Genomic DNA, 21,927 nt, shown 5'->3' with positions numbered 1-21,927 from the left:
AACCTAGTTATGTTTGGCTCTTTTACAACTGTTTTCCCTGAGAATTCCCTCTGCAAAACATGTTTACAAGCTGTGAGAGTGTGTCGACTGATAAGACAGCATGTGGACAAGCAGGCTTGTCTTCCACTCTGCTGCCAGCATGGTAAACACCAGCGGGAGTGTTTGTGAGCAGTGGGCAGGACCTGGACTCCACATGCTGTTCAAACACGTGGATTCTGAATGCCGTGGACCAAGAAACACAGAGCTTTGGAGCACCCCTCCCTCCACCCACACGCACGCGCGCACACACACACACGCACGCACACACACACACACACACATGTATGCACAGGCTTCTTCACAGACGTGCATATTTGTTCTCTATTCATTTATCTAGCAAATCTATCTTTTCTTTTTCAAGTAGGGTCTCTTATTAGATGTCTTACTCTTATAAATCCTAAGAGAAATCCATTTTAGACATAAATGACTAAACACAGAATCCAGAGTTCCCTACCTGGGCAGAAGTGATTATTATAACTGTTAAGAGATAAATAAAGCCAACTGACCTGCTGACCTCCCATTGAGATCACAAGACTAGCTAAAAACAGACTCAGATGACCTGATCACATGTCCTCTCTCTCCACTTTTTTCTGTGAATCAGCCTTTAACGATTTAATACCTACTGCATCAAGTTTTTGCTTCTCCAGCTTTTCATTTACTGCGATTACCAAACGAATTCCCAACAGCCACTCCTCTTTATTGTGCTTTTTGTTGGACAAACAATAATGGTGAAAGCTGTTGTCATGGTGTGGCTGGCTGGGCTCAAAATCCTTATTTTCCTGTTTTTCTAACCCTTCTCGGTTTTAGTCTCAGGAGTTTCTCTGTTGGTGCTTTCTTACACCTGCTGTGCGTCTGGTAATCAAGTGCTTGGTGTTGGAACGGTTCTTATCTTTGTTTGCCTGCATTAATCCAGTCTCTCCTCACCTCTCCTAGTTGTCAGCTTGATGCTCCTGTTGAAACCTTACTAACTCACCTGCTCCATTACCCACTCTCTGCAACATGTCAGGACTTACCTGCTTATCTGCCTGCCCACTCTCCACTTGTCACCTTTTCCAGTTCTTGAATTACTGCCAGCTGTTTATATACTCCCACCTAGTCTCCATTCCTTGACAACATAAGTAACACTGTCTCAAATTATTACGTTTCATCCTGCAAACAGTATTTAGTTTCATTTATACAGTGCCAAATCACAATCATCGCCTTAAGGTGCTTTATATTCTAAGGTAGAGGCCCTACAATAATACAGAGAAACCCCCAACAACCAGACGACCTCCTATGAGCAAGCATTTGGCGACAGTGAGAAGGAAAACCCCCCTTTAAACAGGAAACCTGCCCTACTTCACTCCCATCTGGGAACCGGTAGTGCTGTCCACCTCCAACCCACTATTAGAAAATTAGTCGCCCTCTGACAATAAACACAGTAAACTTTCCAAATGTTCTTTGAGCTCCTCGGGTCGGCTTTTTGCCAAAACATGATAGTTCTATTGTTCTATTTAATCTGAACATGGCCCTAAAAACGTTAGTGATCACTGTTGGACTCTCTTGGATTTATTACCACTATTCATTTTAAAGCTCAGTTTTTAAAACCTTACCATGTAACTACAGCCCAGCCCATGCAGCAGTAAATTAATGACTGACCTCGATTAGCTCAGTTGTTCTCCTGACTGAAGTTTGGTCCATTTACAGCATCCTGCCATGGAATTGCATTTGTCCCTAACCATCAGGAACCTTCACGTTAACGTTTATTGAGTGGACAAAAGTTGGCGTTCATCCTCCAGCTTCACTGTGTTTATATTGTGCTAACCATAGCTGTAGCTAGCCATCACGTGCACATCATTATATACCAGCTAGCCAAACTTCAGTAACCCTACAAACATCACTGCTGTTTAGTTTTCTGTCTTCATTTATGTCGTAAATGATAGCAGAGCTGTGCATTTTAATTTTTTAGAAATCTCTCAGTCAGAACATGCTATATCATGTTTAGGTGGAAACTAGCGAGATAACTTCCTGCTAACTTCTAACTCCGTTAAACTTCATAAATCCTGTTTTCACGGATGCCTGGATGTTAAACTTGATTGTTAGACCTGTTAGAGCAGCCACACTGATCATTTTATTAATGAAAGAATTTAGACAGTTTGTAACTCTCAGTGATGCCGCTGTGTTTGTTTGACTTTGGGACCTGAAGCAGAGTTTGGACCTGGAAACAGCTAATGACATCAGACTTAAAGACCTGATAGAGATGGCCACCCCAGTGTCCAGTTTGCACTCAGTCCAAAATGAGAGCAAGAAGAAATTGTTCTGGGCAGAGTGAAACATTAAAAGACCAGGACTAAAAATTAAGCTAACACAGAAGTATGAACAAAAATTGCAGTTTCTCTAATGGCCACTTGAGGCTTGTCCTAAAAGTGAGTCAACATGTTAAAATTCATGTTAGACAGTCATGTAAAAACATTTAGTGCCAGGTGCAAAAAAATGTTGTGGCTTCTATGGATAGAGTGCCCCTTTTCTTCCCTGTTTGTGGTGGTGGTGGCATTTTTCAATGAATCATCTACTGTTTATATGATTAGCACTAATAAGCAGTATTCACTGGACTGACAGTTGGCTTCAAATTAATAAAATAAAATAAACAATATGGACTTTTGTATCTTCAACAAGTTTCTATATATGTTTTTAATTTTCAAAACATTTCTTGTGTGTTTTAATGCAAAAGAGTTGTTTTTTGTATACATGGTGATTCTATCAGTCAGTGCTAGCCATAAATAGCTATAAAGGTTCAGTTTGCCCTAACATTACCTACGTATTACTAAAACTGGCAACGGCCAGAAGAAACAAATCAGTAACTTGAACATGGCTACAGATTAACCACGGTAGCCTAAGCATGCATGCATGCAAGCACAAGTAGCAGTTTGCAGTCATAACGTGTGGACTTAGCAGTTAGTTTAAAGGGGAGTTCATGTCACTGACTCTGCAAGTGATTAGGTTTATTCCCCAAAACCAAAATACAAATGCAAACATACTGTCGAAAAAAAAATCAACATTGTTTTTAGTCGGTGAAAGACTGTGGTGCTCAACTGTAACTTAAAAAGTGTCATACAAACAATATATTGTCACTGCTATTTGATTTCATGTGGTATTTCTAAAATATATGTCAGTATGTTATGTTTTCATGCGTATCAGCAGTACTATGCGCCTTTATTGCCTCCTCTGTGAAGAGCCAGGGCTGGCTACTGTAAGTGGGTCACAGCTCCACCCTGCTGCTGCTGTGCGGTGGAGCTCAGTGAGCCCGGCTGAAACCCTCCTTAGGCTGATTCAGGGAGAAATAATGGGGCCAACGACTCCCAATCCCCTCAAGAGCCATGGCAAAGCACGGCAGCAAGCTGGCAGGGAGGCCCAGTGGAGCACAGGGTGGAGGAGGTTGTCAAAGGAGTAGCCACTGCCTCACTAAGACCCTCTCACATGTTTGTGATTTACAGTGTATGCCACAGAGGCTGTTTTGATTTACAGTGCAGCGGGTCTATACTGTAATTAGGCAGAAATGCCTTTGAAAGTACTACCTGATATGATTACGTCCTATTTGGCAGCATTCTGCACAAGTCAGGCCTCAGATATGAGTTTCATTTCAGTCATGCTTTCCTTCCAGTTTCCTATAGATCCCAGATGGAGGTGGACATAAATGCCCCTTAAACTTATAGTATTATTATTATTTATAGATTGAAAATTAATTATCATTTTTGTTGCAATATTCTACAGTCAAAAATCCCCAAACTGATAATCGGTAGCTTGTCTATAAATACAATATATCACAAAGGATCATGTCACATGTACATGTTTGTACAGTGCTTTCTGTTGCTAATTCAGCTAACATGCTGCTGTCTTTACATGACTCCTTTTGGAAAGTAATGTCAGCCATGTCTGCTGAAGTCAGAATTTTTGCCATATTCAAAAGAATCTCCAAAATTGAACATGTGGAGCTAGCCGCTGGGACAACCCTTTGTGAAAAAGGGGGCAGCTGAAAGTAGCTTCTTACTCTTTTACCATCTTCAAAGATATCTACACACAGTTTGGAGGTTGCCAGGCTACCAAATCACATAATGATGGCAAAGACGAAACTGATGTTCAGCTTCAAGAGCCAGGCTGAATTCTTTGCTGCTTGTCCGTGTGTGTGTGTGTGTGTGTGTGTGTGTGTGTGTGTGTTTACATATCTTTGTGGGGACCAACAACCTTATACAGTCAGACTCAAAATGTGGTTTTAGTGTCAGGTTAGGTTTAGATTAAGAGTTAGGATTACACATTCATTTTTGATGGTTAGGGTATGCGGCTAAGGAAAGCCTTATGTCAATCAGATGTCTCTACAAAGATCTGAAAACACGGTGTGTGTGTGTGAAATGAAGTGATTGTGAATGACATTCTAGCTTTGGTAACAATTGGACACACACACACACACACACACACACACACACACACACACACACACGCACACTTTTTGAGAGCAGCATCCTGTAAACTGTATTTAGGAGGCCTTAGCTGTTGTAGCACAGGCTTGAGAAATCTACTCTGTTTAGGAAGCTGTTTAGTCCCCTTTGTTGAGGAGCACAATGACAGAAGCGCTGCAGAGCAAAAACCTGCTGCTTTCCTGTCCTCCTGTGGTTTGCCTTTGGAGCAGAAATGCCCATAGAAAGATTTTTAAAGAAAAGGGAAAGGAACAATGCTGATTTTTTTTAAAAAAAAATTCAGTTTCAGACAGACAGTCAGTGTGGAGAGGGGTGAGGAACACTGTGTTCCTGCTGGTGGCTTGCTAGAGGGGTCTTATGTAAGGCTGGTTTCTTTCTGGCAGCAGTGCAGAGCCTCCGATGACAGTGTCATACTGCTAATTAATACACACCAGCTAGAGGTGAGCCCTCAGTGGCTGCTTGTGTGTGTGCTCATTTTTGTGTCTACATGGGAGACTTGGAAACTTAGAAAGCAATGCTGATTGATTATTAAAGGGTCACAGATGCATTTTAATTACACTGTGAGACCTAAGGTGCCTGTCTGAAACTAGATTCTTATTGGAATATCAGTGTAGTCCAGATGTAATCAGTTATGATGAAAAGCATTTTCAGTGGTGGACTAATGTGATCACCCTCAGCACACCCACTAAATGTGTTGCTGTGGCTACAGGAAATAGCTATACAAATACACTAGTATTGCTAATATATGTTAGTGTAGCACCTGCACTGGAGCAATTTCTTTTAAATGAAATTTTTAAAACTGAATGGACTCAAGTTTGAAAGGAAATTATTTCTTATCATGTGGAGAGCAAGAATACAAATTGACACCACTCTCCTGTCCCATTGTCAGTATAACTGAAGCGTGTTGAATCTCCTGACCTTCCAGCTCTGACTACACAGTCTTTTCTGGATCCAGTTGGCTTGGCAGGAAGTCATTGGCTCAGTATGAGCTTCCTGCTTCTGCCTTAGCCTGAAATAAAAACACAGAGAGAAAGTTCTGGCTGGAGACTCCAGCTCTTCACTCTCCACAGGACAGAGAAAGGATATCCTCCTCTCTTTACACACAGTCAGGAAGCTGTTTGACAAAGTGCCAAATACATGATGATATCCCCTAGTGTGTTTCTTTCTTCTTCTTCTTTTATCTAATTAATTCCTTCATTTAAAGTTACACTTTCATTTAGAGCTGTTAAAGATATTCCTTAGGATCTATAAACCTTCCTTCCTTTTCCCTTTGGCAAATTCTTCGTAACTCCTTAGACCTGCAGAAAGTTAATCTCACGATACTTGTATATTTTCATTGTGAGTTTTCAAATAAAATATCTAATAAAAGCATAGTTTTTATATGAATTCGGTCACTTTAATGACACATATTTGCAGGTATATTTAACATAGTTATTCACATTTTGCACAGTTTTGCATGAACTTAACTTAGATAAATAATGCACTGTGTAAAATAGCAGCAAAAAAACATTCTTTGGCATTGTCCATACCTACATAGTTACTTTTACTCTCCATGTTGGCCTTTCATCCACATGTAAACAGCATTTTAGGTCGCTGGAAGTAGAGCTTTTAAAAAATGCTTTTTTGGTGAAGATTTTCAGAAACTCGGTTTGTGTTTTTACTTGTGGAAAAGGAAAATAAGATTTTGTCTTGCAGCATCAAAGCTGCGTACCTTTTTTCGGTTTTTAGTCAGATTGTGTGTCATCTTATTGGCCAGTATTTCTATATGGTTGGGGTTATATCACCAGTTGTTCCTTTGGCATGCTTTTGACAGGACTTGATGTTTGTGTTTTCATATAGACAGGGATATTTTCTAAATTAAATTGGGAATAACGTGCCTTAAAAAGTACTGTTGTGAGTGTGGGTGTAATGTTGTTCTTACAAATCATAAGCAATCAAACAGACACTTCTTTCTGGATCAATTCTGGATTTTGCTGCTGCAGCCTGTCTTGGTTTTATTATTAGCTTGTTAGCTACCAAACTGTAGATGTAAACAGATATTGCCGTGCAGTTTGGCTTTGCCATTGTCTTGTACACTTTGTTTTTGATGCCTTTAAAATGTTCCACTTGTTATGTATTAACGTCCTAGGACCTGGCGTCCACATATGTGGACATCACATTTTGGGTTGTCTAGACCAAAATATTAAATTTTGCTCTACAAGGGCCTGATATCCACTTAAGAGGACATTATACTGCCACTGTTCTGTCAAAATTTAAAGCGAATGTCCTCATATGTGGATCTCATTTTTCTCAGAAACAAAAATCAGGTTAAAAAAAAAAAAAAAGTCTTTGTTTTTATATTCATCAGGTCCCAATCAGCCCAAATAGCAAAGAGAAATTAAAAATGCATGCCATGGAAGAGTTCGGGTCTTAGGGGGTTAAACATATGAGACAAAGAAAGAAGTCAGTAATTATTGTTATGATGTAGTTTGCAAGAAATATAACTTGTGGTAATGAAAAAATAAGGACAAAGATGGTAGCTCTTTAAATAAATTCATTTATTTCTTTAGGTTTGCTATTCATAATTAATACAGACAAAAGCAATACTCGACTACCAAAATTTATAAATCATTATAATCATCTCTTGTGTTCATCACAATAAACAGTATGTTGAATTATGTACACTGGAAGACAACACATTCAAACTGAGTCAATCAAAGATGAGCGGATGAAGAAAAATCTGTCTATGGACACAGAAATGGGGAAAGCGCATTTAGACATGTCGCGAACAAAGTTCCCAGCCATGGAAAAACAAAAACACTTGGCAGAAAGAGAAATGTACAAGGAGCTAAACAGCTCCTGCCCATCACAAGAAAGAAAAAGAAATCAATGCAATATTACATTTGGTTCCACAGTTGTAAACTAGATTTTATTCATATCACTATTGCATATGCCATTAGGTAAAGTGTGTCAACAAGGCAAAGAGATTTCTATAGTAAAATAGACAAAGAGAATTTTTTTTTTCATATAGACACTGTGAGGGAGAAAAGAATAAAATAAACTGTATTTCCCCAAAGCGCCCCCACCCCCTCTTTAAAAATCTGTAGCCAAAGTCTTTACACAGGAATATCATTGCAACGTATTTTAAATCTAAGTACTCTATGTATATCCAATAGATTTTTTTCTTTAGTTAAACTCTATATACATAATATACACATTCAAGATTATGAAGATAAATAGATACCACGACTTAGTGTGGTAAAGCTCCAATATTATTTAACTCTTGTCAAAACCATTTGCACATTGTTTCTGAGGTGTTTCCACCAGCTCAACGATACATTCAGACATAAAATTTTACAATCTACTGTACACTAAAGGGGTAGAGAGCCAGTTGGAGTTGCCACAGCAGACAGCACAAAGACCACAGTTAGGGTACCGATAGAGTGCTTTAAATTTACCTTGAAAACAAATACCCTAGCGGCCATTTTGGAGGTTCACAGAAAGAGTCTTGATTCAGATTTGTTTGTTTTTTTTAAATAATTTTCCCCCAACTGGATTCATCAAATTAAAACAAGCCAGTTTTTCTAAAGAGGAAATAACACATTTTCCTCTAGCAAATGAAACTGTCAATATTGCAAACAGTAAAGTTAAAGGTTTTGTGTCTATGAGTTAACATTAGCAACATTTGCTAAGAGTCCTAGCATTACCTAGCTTTTGATAACATTAGCCAGTTTGCTTACTTCTGAAATTTCTTTAGACTTATTAGCTTTACACAGTATGTTAGCATGTTCAGAAACAGAAAAAAATACAACAAATACAAATTGTTCTCTTAGGAGTTCAGACATAATTTGGTCTGGAATAAAAAGTTGGTAATGGGGATCACAGTTAGCCACAGGCTAACTGCTTGCTAATGGTAGCAAAGGTTAAATAGACGCATTTTTGTGATAGATCTTTTCCATTTAGTTATCATTATATTTATTACTATTGCTGACTTCTACTCTTCTTTGCTTGGGCTAATGCATTATCCTGTCACGAAATAATTATTAAATAATAATTCAATTACAACGGCTTGCTTTAACTCGTAACCTTACATAATTTTCTTCAGCTAGCTCCAATTTTGTTATACTGTCTGCCATGTAATCATATTTTCCAGACAGCTGACTCTTCCGTGAGCCTCCGTGGGGGTGTCACATGTGGCTGTGGGCCTCTCTCGTGCTACATTTTATTTGCTGCCCAGCCCTCCTCCCCCTCGGTGCCCCATTCCCCTTTTCTTCAGCTCTCGCTCGCCGACCAGATATCGGCTCAACTGCGCTCCCCAACCTCAACAGCTATCGCCGGCTCCACCCCTCCGTTATCACCTCGCCTAGACAATTGTACAGTCAAACGATATCACAGCAGGGCGACCTGCATCGAGCTAAACAGCAGGCCGTGGGTTTGAAGGTAGGAGTGTGTGAGGTTTTCAGGCTCAAGTGACTGAGGAGCTGTGGGAGGTACAGTGCATTCAGATGCCTGGTGTTGTGGGGGTCTGAGCTGAGTTATATAGACATGCATAACTCTTGAAGAGATTTAGAAATATATTCCTTTTAGTCCAGCACTTCTGATTGGACAAAAAATAAACTAAGTTACAATTAATAAGAAATTATTAATTAAGAAAATACTTTAATATCAATACAATAAATCAACTCTCAAGCAGCCCCACAGTACTGTACATTTCTGAAATAATATATAGATTTAATGGTAAACTAGGCATTTTACTTTCCACAAGAGAATAACAATATAGAGATGTAGGTCCAAACAAACATACAATAATAGAATATTTATCAATTATTTCATAGAAAACATAAGGACAGTATAGACATTAAGGCATTGTGTAGGTCTTTTCAGACATTCATCATCCAAAAATAAATAAAGTATCTAATCTAAGTATACTCAGTGTACCTTAGTATCCTCTCTCCCTTGGCCATTTCTAGATTTCATTGTTCACTGGCATAACTGTTGGTCGTACTTTTTCTCAGAAACACGCACACACACATGCAGGCAGTCATAAAACTACCCTCAAGTAAATAAATAGTATTTGGGTACCGTTAAACTTGTGTTATTGTCTGACTATCTTTGCTTCTGTGCTTGTGCCAAAAACTGGGTCACAGGAGAAATGGCCTCTAAAAGTGCAGGAGACACACCGATTCACAACACATTAACACACCCATCTACACAAACACACCTGTCCTGCCATCAGCAAATCCATGACATGCATAGATGATGATCTGCTTGTGTCCCAAGTGTGTGTTTGTGATGCTGAGGGTCCACACAGTCTTTTCGGGCTGTAGAGCCCCGTAAAAGGGCAAAGTTTGGGGTGTTTTTTTGTTGTTTTTTTCTGTTTGTTTTTTTTCTCTCGTCCTTTTGAGCAGCAGGTCAGTCAAGATTCCAAGTCAGAGGACAGATCAAGTCCTTCAGTCTGGAAGAGATTACAAGAAAGAGAAAACAACAGTTTTATAAAAATATTTAACATTTTCATTCTCACAGCAGCTAAGCCAAATAAACTAGTACACTTCAACTTGCACCCTCTAACGATTATATGCATATTTGGTCATTTGCATCCAACTGTCAACCAAAGCACACTCAAATTCTTGGCATGTAAATCCACGCAAATACGTCTCACTTTAATCAGTTTAATGAATGGAGACTTAAAGCCTCAATTTTCTTTGTTTGGAAACAAAATGACCAAATCTTGTGTGAATATCATCCAAGGTCTAAGAACTGTTTTTTTCATAAAGCACCTGTAAGGTCAACTGGCCAAACGCTGCTCTATAGCACCACTAGTGGCCAAAAAGACCCACATTGCACCTTTAATGCTGCAAAACATCCAATGACTTAACAAATCTGGTTCTTCGACAATCAAAAAAAACAAGTTCTTTAACTAGAAAACTGTAACAGTCATCCTAAAAGGAAATGACCCGTGTTAGTAGTCTGATAGTTTCCCCACAAACAACACTGGTGCCAATTAAGCAGCTCTCTTGAGGCAACAGACATGAGGGCCTCCGAGAGAACAGTGTTCACTCTGTAAGGTACACATGTACTGTACAGAGTGAACTCATTCACAGGCTCAGATTAGTCTTTTGTGTGTCACAATAACAAGGAGGCACAGGGAAAAACAGCTTAAATATCAAGTGGGTGCCACACACACGGGACAGTTCTTAACATATAGTTTTACACATCCACAACAACAACAACAACAACAACAACAACAACAACAACACATTTGCTATTTTTACATCAATATCACTAATGTTTTATAATCTGACTCTAGCTTGGTTATTGATTTAAAGGCACTTTGGTATTTGAAGCTATGCCTCTTATCCACAGAGCTACAATTGGGTCATTTTGACCTCACATTTCTGGAGCTGCTACTGACTAAATATGAAGATCTTTCGTCCAATAAAAAGTATCTTACAGCTGAAGGTGTTGCAAGTGTGTATGCTGGGCCTTATTGGAAAGTAATGTTCTGATCTTAACACACCAGCTGTTTAGCCTAGGAAAGACTTGAAGGACAGTTTGTGTGTGTGTGTGTGTGTGTGGGGGGGGGGGCGCCTCATCCACAGCAAGCATCATTACATAATCTAGGATGCAGAAAGATGAGGAGGGGGTGGGTGTTCCTGTCATGCTGTTCTGGACACACGCTGAGCGCAGCTACAAGCGGTACAGCAGCATCTCTAATATTAAACAAACGGAAAGAAACGGTGGCTGCATTTATGCTGCAATAGACGATAAGAATGGAACGTTTTGTTTTGTCTTTCTGTGGAAACGCAGCAGCGGTAGGAGCTGAGAAAGACAGGGAGCATCAATGTCCTTAAACAGTTTGAGCTAAGAAAACTTTAGCACTGTAAGGCTGATGAAACCCTGGGGGAAAAAAAGCCAGCTGAACGACCTCAAATATGCACAGCGATCAGGCTGTTTTTGTTAGTTCCTGAAAAGCTGCCATTTTTGGATCTGTCATTCAGCGCTCTTATAAACAACCAGCCCAGTTCCCTTTCACAGAACGACACATTTAGATGTTTTGAAGATATTTTAGGCCCCATAACATGATGGTGTAGCTGAGGAGGATGTTAGAGATGTTAAATCACTAAATCCAAAGATAAGTCCCTCGATCTTATATGATTTTTTTAGAAATGGACTATAATGACAAGATAATTTTACAGTCAGGGTCAGATTTCTGTTGAATTCAGCTTTTTAAACATGTTCAAATTTGGACAAAACATCCTAAATGCCCACACCTTACGTTACGCATTCCCCAGCTGCTCTCCATGGAGCATCCACCGGCTCTTGCTGATCTACCCTTGGCCGTCTAATCTCGCCTGCAGAGGCTGTAATCTCATCTGGAGCCGTGGCTGGCTAAATGTGGGGAACGCTGGCCACGCAGTTATCTAGCAGCTAGCGCTTCTGTCTGGAACATCCCGGCCTACTTTAGCCCCCCCTCCTTCTCACTGAGCCGTGACACACACACACACACACACACACACACACCATTGGAAACTCTGACACAGGAGCCTTTGGCATTACGTGTTTGTTCTCCATATATCATGTAACATGGCATTTCTGGAGTTCCTACTTTGGTTGTTTGCCATTCTTTGTTATTTTAGTAAGACCCCAACTTCAATTTCCCTCTGACGCAGGTGTAAATAAACTATTTAACAGCCAAGCATGTGTACGTGTTCAAGGGTCAGCAAGAATGAATTGTGCAATCAGGCTAATGGGTACAATCAGGTGTCATCTGTAGGAGTAAATCCTCAAATCGCAAAAAAAAAATGTGTCCGTAAAATCAAAACAGAGCTCTTTGTTGGGGTAAATTTCTAAAGAGGATGGAGTAGTTCCAGTGCTACCATCAAATGCACAATTTATCTGCTAGTATTTGTGCCATCAAGTTGCTACACAGCCTTAATATTTCGAATGGAGTTTGAATTTCCTGTACAAAAACTCATTTTTAGCAAAAAAGCAAAATAAGATACTTTTTCCCCCTACCATTTCTCTTGTGATGCATAACACAAATCTCAGCCCTTACTTTGGGAACTGACTAACAACCTGGTCTACTGGGCATGCTCTGAGTAACTTAGTAATGCATGGCTGGGCAACTTAGACCGCTTTTGCTTGCTTCCCCCTCTGACATCAAGCACACGAATCAGTGGAAACTTGTGTAACAGATACACAGTGCTTGCAGTGGGTGCATTTACCCACTGCATGCACTTTGCAATGACATCACTCACAATACAACCAACCGAATGACGTCAGGAAGTGGGATTTGAGAAGATGGATGCGGATGTCTCTAATCTGGCCGACAAATTACACACACAGACACACAAACACACACACAGAGCTGATACACTCTGAAGACTGTGGGTGCAGCAGATGGTCTGGGTTGGGGGGGGGGGTCAACTGGTTTGGAGTTTGGGCATGCACTGCAGAGAGACATATAGCAGGATATATGTATGTTTACGAGGTAGTTTGCATGCATGTGTAAGGGAAATCAGTGTAATGAGAGTGTGTAAAGAAAGAACAGGATGGCAGGTGTTTAACCCCCCCTTACAAAAAATCCATGCGCCCTCCGGAAAATGGCCATCTGCCACTAGCACTCAGGAGGGACTTGAAGTGACACAGCAGGGCTCCTTTTGGACTTGCAGCCCCCTTAGGCCTCAGCCTATTTCCCACCTTCTGCTAATGTTTAGTTAAAATTGAAGCCCATAGATAAAAACCACTAGTCTAGGTATAGATTTATAACACCTACATGTTTCCAGTTTTTTTTAAGTTTCACTAGTTTGCTAACTATTTCTGTTTTCAATAAATGTCTTTCTAGCAGTAGTGTTCCAAAGGTTTCAGACCAAATTACCTTGCTATTAATACAAGTGTTCCACAGGGCTCCATTCTTGGACCTCTTTAATTCATCCAGTACACACACACAATATCACTTGTGCAATCCAAAACTGTACCGTGTATTTTAAGGCAAGATGACATCATTTCATAAGCCATTATTATATAGCTTCCCTTGATCTGGCTATTGCAGTTTTGTTTTGGATACATTTCAGAAATCTCTTGCTAAACACTAGCTTTTCCAAAGCTCAAGGGAGCTCAAGATTGTGATGTCACCGGTCACAGTCCAGGCTGATAATAAAGTATACAGAGATGGATGCTGCTTTTGGGTTTGAAAGTTAAATTGTGCATGTCAGAAACTCATCACAATGGTGAGCTGCTATGTTGTAATTTGATACAACTGTACAGATGACTGTAATGTCTATTCTGATAAGTATATTAACAGCAGAGAAAGAATTCTGAATGCCCAGCTCCTTGTATGCGTACACTTATACATGTGCACTCAATAAAGCAGATTCTGATTCTGTGCTTTCCAGACTGGAAACAGCAACAAGGAGCTGAGGTTTCAGAGGCAACACTGCATGGCTTGGTTAGCAGCTGCAAGAAGGACAAACTTCACCTTTAACAACATTTTGGAAATTATGCTTTTGTGATCACTGCAGTCGTTTTGACACAGCCCAAAATATGGATCTCTTGTTTTGAATTCATGCCAAGTTTCCAACATGAACACAAACTTATCTGCACCATGAGCATTTAAGCAGGTTATTTCCCCAAAAAGTGATACAGAATGCACTTCACCCATTCCTGATGCCTGATTTTTACATACAGATGCTTGCATCACAACTTTCTGCAAACAAGATGTGAAATTCACCTGATTTTAAGGAGACAGTCAAACAGTTCTGACAGTCAAACAGATCAGGTCTAAACCCACTGCCTAATGTGTTCCCCTCAATGCTTAAACAAAATGTACAGCCGTAAGTCTAGTGAAGGACAATCATATCAATACAGCATTAGGAATGATCTCTTCAATCATCACAGGAAGCAGGAGCTGATTGGTGCCGTCAGATAAAGGTATTAGTCAGAGGTGGTGGAAACAGAGATGGCTGACTTGACTAATCTGAGTCTGGTACAGAACATCCACCTGGCTGAGCTGCGGCTAGCCAGGGCCGCAAGTGGAGACAGCCAGCTTGGGTAAGAGCGGCAGTAAAACCGCCTCCAAGTCACATGGCCTGGCTCCCTGACAAAACAGGAGGTAAACAAACTCCTGACCCTTATGCCAGGCATCTAAGCTCACTGGAGGTGGAGCATAGAGAAAAACAAACAAAAAAAAAACAACAAACCAGGAAGCAGCACGTCACGTTTTTTCAAAATGCAAGGTTGTCACATGGAAGGAGGAGCAATTTGGGTGTTTAGTTGCTTTGATCCTCACTTTAGAGTGAAAGTTACCCACCCAGCCAAACTGCATTTATCTGTGAGTGTAAAACTAATCAGCAGGAGTATTTGTCTGTAATGAAAACCTGCAGACTTTTGGGTCAGAGTGGCACACGGTCCAGGAGCCCAGTGTGCCGTCCCCACAAACACAAGATCAAAGCCCTCCGCCAGCGGGGCACGGTGCCAAAATCCTCCCTTGCAGAATGCTCTGACCTCCTTCACCCCGCTTCACCGCGCAGCAGAGGAACCGGGTAAACAAGGGCTCCAGCTCTCCCAGAATGCACCTCAGTGGAAGAGGGGCCTCGCAGATGAGTCTATTTGTTCCTCTAAAAAGCCAGAGAGCCTCCCCTCCCCTTTCTACCGAGCACTCTGCCTCCCCCGCCTCCTTCTCTCTCTCTCTCTCTGCTTGTCTTACTTCTTCTAAGTGAACAGACTAATGAGGCAGAAGGGCAGCGGAGTGCACGTGCCATCCTGCCCCATTATGCACGCATTTACTCGCTCTCCCGCAAACAGGCAGGCAGGCAGCACTGGAAAACAACACAGCCTGCCTACCCCCCCCCCCCCCGTCTGTCTGTGCACATCTTTGCCAAGCGTTCACGGATACAGGCTCCACCGCCGGAAAAAAAAAAAAAAAAGAAGAAGAAACAGAGACAGAAAAGAAAAAAAACCACCCTATGTGTACGTGCTAGAGTCCACATGTATGTTCCCTCCCCCTTTCCCCTTCCTCTCCATAGTCAATTCAAAAGCTTTATTAGTGTCATAAAAATACTAGCACTTGTCAAAAACATGAGTAGGGGACACGTGCAAGCCAGCAGAGACAAAAACAAACATGTCACGGTCAAAGATGGCGCACAATTGCAAGCTGAAAGAGAGCAGGAGAGAGCACTCCTGGGGGAAATCAAGCAGATTTTTCATGTGGGGGGGCTCGGTATTGTCACATTACGCTTTATTTACCAGAGCGCCACTGACTCTCCAAATACTAATAACTTACCCCCCCTATTTCTGCATCCTAAAAATCCAACCTCCTCACACAAGGGAGGGCTTCTGGTGAAATAAAAGCCACCGTCTGTTCAATCGGCCTGGAGCTGGAGAAAAACAAACCCCCTCTCACAGCAACTTTTCCTAACCAGCTCAGCCAGGAATGCAGACCATGACATCCAGTTACCTGATGGCCCTGCTTTGTCGTTTTCCCCTAGTCATTGCTCACAAGGACACACACATATATCCATTTACACTGGGCCTCACATTGGGGGGTACAACATCCCTCCACCCCCTCCGACCTCTACGTGCTCGCAAGCACATGTGAGCTGCATGTCTCAGATGGACGGCAAAGGGGTCAAAGAGTCACACTTAGCTTTAAAGTCAAAACTCTGCTGCCCCCCACTCCACAGCACTTTGTGTTTGTGATCCTTTCGTCTACTGCCCCACACTGGGGCTTTTGTTTTGCTCACTGGGATATTCTGGGACGCAGTATTGATCACAGGATGGTGGGAATAAGGGGTCTATATAGAGGTCACATTGATGTGCAACACATCCTAATGCCTACCCAACTGAAAAACAACAGCCGGAAATGCCTGCGGCTCAGAGAGACATTACGGCTGACAGGAAGCCTCCACTAGGATTCCCGTGACATCAACAACTGGGTTATGCCTGCTAATAACCATCCACAGTAAACCAGTTACATACACTTCACAGATAAATATTTCATGACTTATTAGTTGCTCTGGATTTTTTTGCATGAGGTTTAAAATGAATCTCTAGTTTGTCATTTCTGCCCTTTTTTGCAACAAACTTCCATTCTTTATAAGCGTCGGTGGAATTCTGAGCTTGTATTTTTGGTATCTTCAGCCCACGACAGCAACAGCGAGGCAGCATCCTGCTCTGTCATGGTGCTTGTTTACTTCACAGCCCTCAGCTTGGTCACGTTTCATAGCAGTCACATGGTGTGTTCACATGTTGTGGGAAATACTGCAAATTCTCTATGTTAGCGATCTTAAAAGCAGTTAAGAGTATCTTTAGAATTGCTGCTGCTTTCCTCGCTTTATGTGGATACTCCCAATTCCCAGTAGCACGCTAACATTTAAGCACAAAAAGATTAACTACTCACAGAAGAACTCAAAAGTAGAAGCTTAAAAAGAGCAATTGAAAGCAGCATCAGCTGCTGAGGGCCAGTTTGAATTTGAATCTAGAGGAAATTCAAGTCTGCCTTCTCTCATGTTTTTTTTCCTCACAAATTTTTCATCTGTGCAGTACCGCTTTCTTTTTAATTAAAGAGATGCCTCTCACATTCCTGAAACCCTTCATTGCCTGTGCTAAAATCTGACTGTTTGGATATTTTATTCAGCAGTATCTGACATAAACCTCACCCACCTTTGGCAGTGGTTGCGGCCTCCTTGAATCCCAGGCAGACATATGGTGAGCTGTGCAATCCATTGATGCCCCCTTTGCAGCTGCTGGTGGGTTTGAAGCCAACCAGGTCCTCACACTTCTCTAGGTTCAAGGCAATATAGTTGAGTCCATTGGGGTAACCCGCTGAGCTCTGCCGGTTCTCAGGGCTGCCGTACTCCTCGTCGGAACCCTCGCTGCTCCGTGATGAGATGTTTTCCACTGAGCTGTGCCTCTTCACAGCGTCGCCACGAGCAAAGGATGTGAAGACCGGGGTCACAGTGGCAGTAGAGGAGAACGTTTCAGAGCTGTGGCGCCGGCGTCCCTGTGGATTTGCCCTGATTACCTTGGCAGAGCAGTCAGGGTCCACTGTGGAGGAGGAGGTTGGACCGAGCAGGAAGACCCCGATGTGCTCTGGAATACCCTGGTCTTCCATGGAGAGCATCTTCTCTCTGCTGCCCTGACTACTGGAAAACAGAAGCAGAGAAATTAAGATAAAAGTAACTAAAAATGTGACTAAAACTAAATATGAATTAAATATAAATGATGTTTTGTGGCCACCTGCAGTGAACCAGGATTTTTACCAAAACACACAACCAAATACTTTAAATGAATAATAATTAGTGATAAAACACAACAAACAGACACACACCTTGCTGCATTCAGAGGTACGAGCTTTGGGGGCAAACTGGTCATCCCAAATGTCATCTCAGTGTAATCATTTTTCACCTCATCACTGAGGCCCTGGGAGTCTTTCTCACTATCCACATGGTATACGCCATCCTCCTCCGAGCAGGGGCACAAGGTTAGCTCTGGGAGTGTGTCCAAGCGCTCAGCAGGAGTGTCAGCCTCCTTGGGCGAGTGTGATCCCAGCTCCAGGTTTATGTAGTCTGCTAGAGATGACCTCCCAGGACCCCCACCGCTGGAGCCCAGTGATGATGACTGGCTCTCTGTGGATATGACAGAGGGCGGAGAGAATCTGGCACCACTGAAGTCGATGTTAATGTACTCCCCAGGGCTCCTAGGCTCCCCTGGGAGGGGATGTTCATTCATGCTGGGCAGGGTTCTGAGGGTGTCCAGAGACAGCCTGTTAGGCCTGCCCAGCCTCCCCCTGTAGGAGAGGTTCTCAGCCCGGCTGTGTCTGATTGGGGAGGGTGCTGAGGGGCACAGTGGTGAGGAGTGAGCTGCACTGGGCTGCATCACTGAATAATAGTCAGACTCCCCAGGTCTCTGCCTCAAACTCTGGGGACTCATCAGCACATACTGGCTGTTATCTTCATTCTTGGAGGCCTGCAGTTTAGCAGGTAGTGTGAGGGAGCCGGTCTGATATGCTGATCTAACTGATGTGGGTTCAGCAGCCAGCAGGCCCAAGCAGTAATCTGGTGGAGTCTGGAGTGGAGGTGGGTTTCCAGGGGACATGTTCATGTATTCACTGTGTCTATCTGGGCTTTCGATGGAGGATTTAGAGCCACACCACATTCTCATGTATCCGGTGTCTTCTAGGGAACTGGAGGAAGGGGAGTTGGTCTTGTAGCTGCCACTGGCAGCCGCCTGAGGATGCACCCTAGGGTTCACAATCTGCTTCGGTGCTGAGACGCACATGGGGCTCATAGGCACGTAGTTGTCTGCCTTGCCAGACTGAGGTGCTATACCTGGTGTCATGGGCATATAGCCATCGTCACCAAGGTTGCTGCTGGAGCTCCTGGATGAACCAATTTCAATATCACCGTAATCCTCCGGGTAGCACACTTTGGGTGAGGCAGAGTGGGAGTTCTGTCCATGGGTCATCCTCATAAGCGTGTACTCATCCAGAGAGGCTGAGGACAACGGCGCCACCACCCTCTGTTGACGCGGTGTGGTGAGGGAGTGTGTTCGTTTCCTGTAAGCCAGACCCTCACCCCTGTTGCACCTGCTCCCATTTACTCCCTCCATTATCATATAGCCACAGGGGTCACTAGTGTCACGGGACGGAGGAGTGCTGGACAGGGAATCGGGGGTGTCACTGCGAGTAAGGGGGAGGAACCGGAGTTCACCTGGGCTGGAACTGTAATCATCACACAGCATGAAGCCAGTGTCGCTGAGAGAGCCCGAGATGGAGGCACTGCAGCTGAAGGGGCGCCTAGCTTTGTCGGGAGTAGAGATCCTGGCCCCCCCTCGTGGAGACATGCTAATGGGGCTGGAGACAGCAGGAGGGGAGTTGGACGCCGGCATCGATCGGCTGTGATGGAGGTTGTATGTGGACTCCAGCATCCTGCAGGTGCGCCCATTGCTGAGGGTGTGGGACCTGTTCAGGGGAATCCCAGAGTTTGGACTGGTGGGACTCCCGTTCACAGATATGGACATTGACACAGGCCGGGTCACACTTCCGTCTCCCTCGCTGGACGTTCTTATCCGACAGGGCGTGACCTTCCTCCCTGGGGATGTGGCTGCCATGCTGTCGGTTCTGGATCTCCTCACCAGGCCCGTCTGACTTGGGGGGAGGTTGTTGAGGTTGCGCCGCGTGGGCACAGAGATGGGGTTGGTGCTAGCAGACTGGCTTTTGCTCCTCGGCCTGAATTCAGATAGCTCCTTCATGGCCTTCATGGCATCCAGGATGGTTTCGTGGATGTTCTGCGCCACCACCGAGTCCTCCGCCTGCATCCAGAACTCCCCGGGCCCCGTGACCGCAGAGCGGCCAACCTCTATGAAAAAGAAGCTGTCGGAGTGGCCACATCTCCTGATATTCATGAGCTGTAAACTGACAGCAGCTGTTTCAGAGTTCAGTTTCACAAAGCTGATGGTCCTGCTGGACAAACACAGCCTGTACACTCCAGTGAGGTTCTTCACCTGACCCAAACCTTTGGATTTCAAGTTGACCTGCCATACTTCCTTGTAGGTAGGTGTTGCTGGAGTGAGAAGTCCGTAACTGGCCTCTTCAAAGCCAACTAGAGAGGAGGTGGAAGCAGGACTGTCATACACTTTCCCCTCAGCTATTAAATCAGTCAAAACCCTGTACCAGCTCTCCTGCTCCTGCTCGTTGTCTGCAGCTACGGCGAAGTATTCGTCCTTGGTGTAGAGGGCGATGAGGTGCTTGTGTTTGGCGTCGGCGCGTTTGTTTACGCACAGACAGGAGTCCAAAGTTATAACCCGTTTCGCGGCGGACTTGTTTCTCCATTTCTTCTCGCTCTCATAATACTCCAGGCGGGCCGGGCAGCGCTCGATCGGCTCCCGGAGCACAAAAAATCGCCTGTGTCCGTGCTTCTGCTTCCTCAGGTATCCGTACTTCTTCACCCCATTCGTCCCATTAGATAACAGGTGTCCTCCCGTCGCCGGAGGACTTGCCATTTTCCCTCCGCTTTTCTTTTCAAGTCCAGATCAGCAAATTCCTCCTGCTTTTTTTGTTCGAAACTCACAGCAAAACGCAAAATAAAGAAATTATTTATAAATATATAATACAAACCGTAAAAAAAAAAAAATCTCTAATCCATTGCAGGATATGTCCGCCACAGCAGAAGCAACAGTGCAGTGGGGACCAGACTGATCCGATCCAGGAGAAAAACAACATGTGACGCTGCTGCTCTAAAAACAGAATAAAACACAGAGTCATATGTGGGCGGGGCGTCCTGCAGGGGCCGTGCCTGTCCGTCACGCCAAAGCGTCGCCGACTATTGGCTGTTTTACTCACTTGAAAGAAGCAAACCCCGCCTCCCTCCCTGCTTCTCCAACAGCAACCTCTCTCACGTAGAAACGAAAATATCAGCGAGTCCATTGAGGAACGTGAATTCCTATTTCCCACTGTAAAACGAAAGCGTCATGCACCCCCACTACCCCCATCCCGCCCCCTCCGGGGTGTTTTCTTTTTTCTTTTCTGTTTTTCTTTTAAAACACCGACACCTCACTTCAAAATATATCCATGTTTGTCGATGTGATTGGCAGGCCAGTTGAGCCCATTTGGATTAATGGGGGATTTGAAATGTGCAGCATAATGCTGGATTGTAACCCTTTATTTCTCAAGCGGGGACGCTGTAAACAACCCTGACGTCCCACTTATTATATAAGGAGTGTTGTGGCCTATTTTTATACCTGTGGGTATTCCTATCCAACTGGAACCTCGTGTTTCCTATTTGAGCACATCTCCATTTATGCTCACATCCAACTGCCCGACTATATTCGGTGATAATTAGGGTGATTAGCTCTTTAAAAACGATCTTTTTTTATGATGGGGAATGAAAAAGCAGAGAATGGTGGGGAATTCTTTTGTTTTAGTCTTGGGTTTGGTATTCCTTTATGCTTAAGTTGCACTTTATTTCCAAAATGTTCACACTGAATGAAAAACAGCCATCTCACAGAGAATAGTGGGAAAGGCTGAAGTAAACACCACAGAGGCTTATGTGCGAGCAAATTCTGCGGAAATGCTGCCATCGTCTGTTTTCTTGGGCTCACTGCACAGCATGTGATTCGGGGAAAACAAAGCAAAACTTTCCCTGGATCATATTTACAGTGTACATATTTACACATTAACAGGAGCACCCCTGCACACCGCATTAGGCTGTGAAGGGCCCAGCAGGAAGCTCACAGGCATCTGTTCATCAGATAATCTCGGTAATTTTGTCAGTAATTCTTCTTGTGATCTTAATGATCATTAGTGAGATCAACGAGGGGGCGTCGTTCCCACTGAAACAATACCCTGGGATTGTTGTTTTTTGTATAATCTCCCAACAAGTAGATTACACGTCCATCTCTGAGGTGTCAGTGCGACTGGAGGGTAATGAGCATATCTGCCTCCTATAAGCAAACACATAGA

The 21,927-nt window shown here is 43.3% G+C and overlaps 1 protein-coding gene across 2 annotated transcripts; it reads right to left on the bottom strand.

Moving 5' to 3' along the window:
* Positions 1-7,012: 7,012 nt before the first annotated feature.
* LOC116314366 (insulin receptor substrate 2-like) lies at positions 7,013-20,687 on the bottom strand. Of its 2 annotated transcripts, none has more exons than XM_031732353.2 (3): positions 17,797-20,687; positions 17,130-17,611; positions 7,013-9,924 (listed from the first exon to the last, which is right to left on the bottom strand). In XM_031732353.2, the coding sequence occupies exons 1-3, from the start codon at positions 20,466-20,468 to the stop codon at positions 9,920-9,922; spliced, it is 3,159 nt and encodes a 1,052-aa protein (XP_031588213.1). In that variant the 5' UTR covers positions 20,469-20,687; the 3' UTR covers positions 7,013-9,919. The 2 variants fall into 2 exon arrangements, with proteins under 2 accessions (XP_031588213.1, XP_031588214.1); XM_031732354.2 differs by having other exon boundaries at positions 17,130-17,608.
* Positions 20,688-21,927: the final 1,240 nt, after the last annotated feature.

The sequence above is a fragment of the Oreochromis aureus genome, linkage group 23 (assembly GCF_013358895.1).
Source record: "Oreochromis aureus strain Israel breed Guangdong linkage group 23, ZZ_aureus, whole genome shotgun sequence".
Taxonomy (NCBI): domain Eukaryota; kingdom Metazoa; phylum Chordata; class Actinopteri; order Cichliformes; family Cichlidae; genus Oreochromis; species Oreochromis aureus.
The sequence above is the reverse complement of the archived record's forward strand: the minus strand, read 5'-3'. Positions and strand labels throughout refer to the sequence as shown.

Excerpts from the sequence above, each read along its gene's own strand:
- LOC116314366 (XM_031732353.2), bottom strand. The coding sequence starts at position 20,468 with ATGGCAAGTCCTCCGGCGACGGGAGGACACCTGTTATCTAATGGGACG. Across the intron at positions 17,612-17,796 it reads GTACCTCTGAATGCAGCAAG|TAGTCAGGGCAGCAGAGAGA; the intron begins GTGTGTGTCTGT and ends TCTGTTTTCCAG.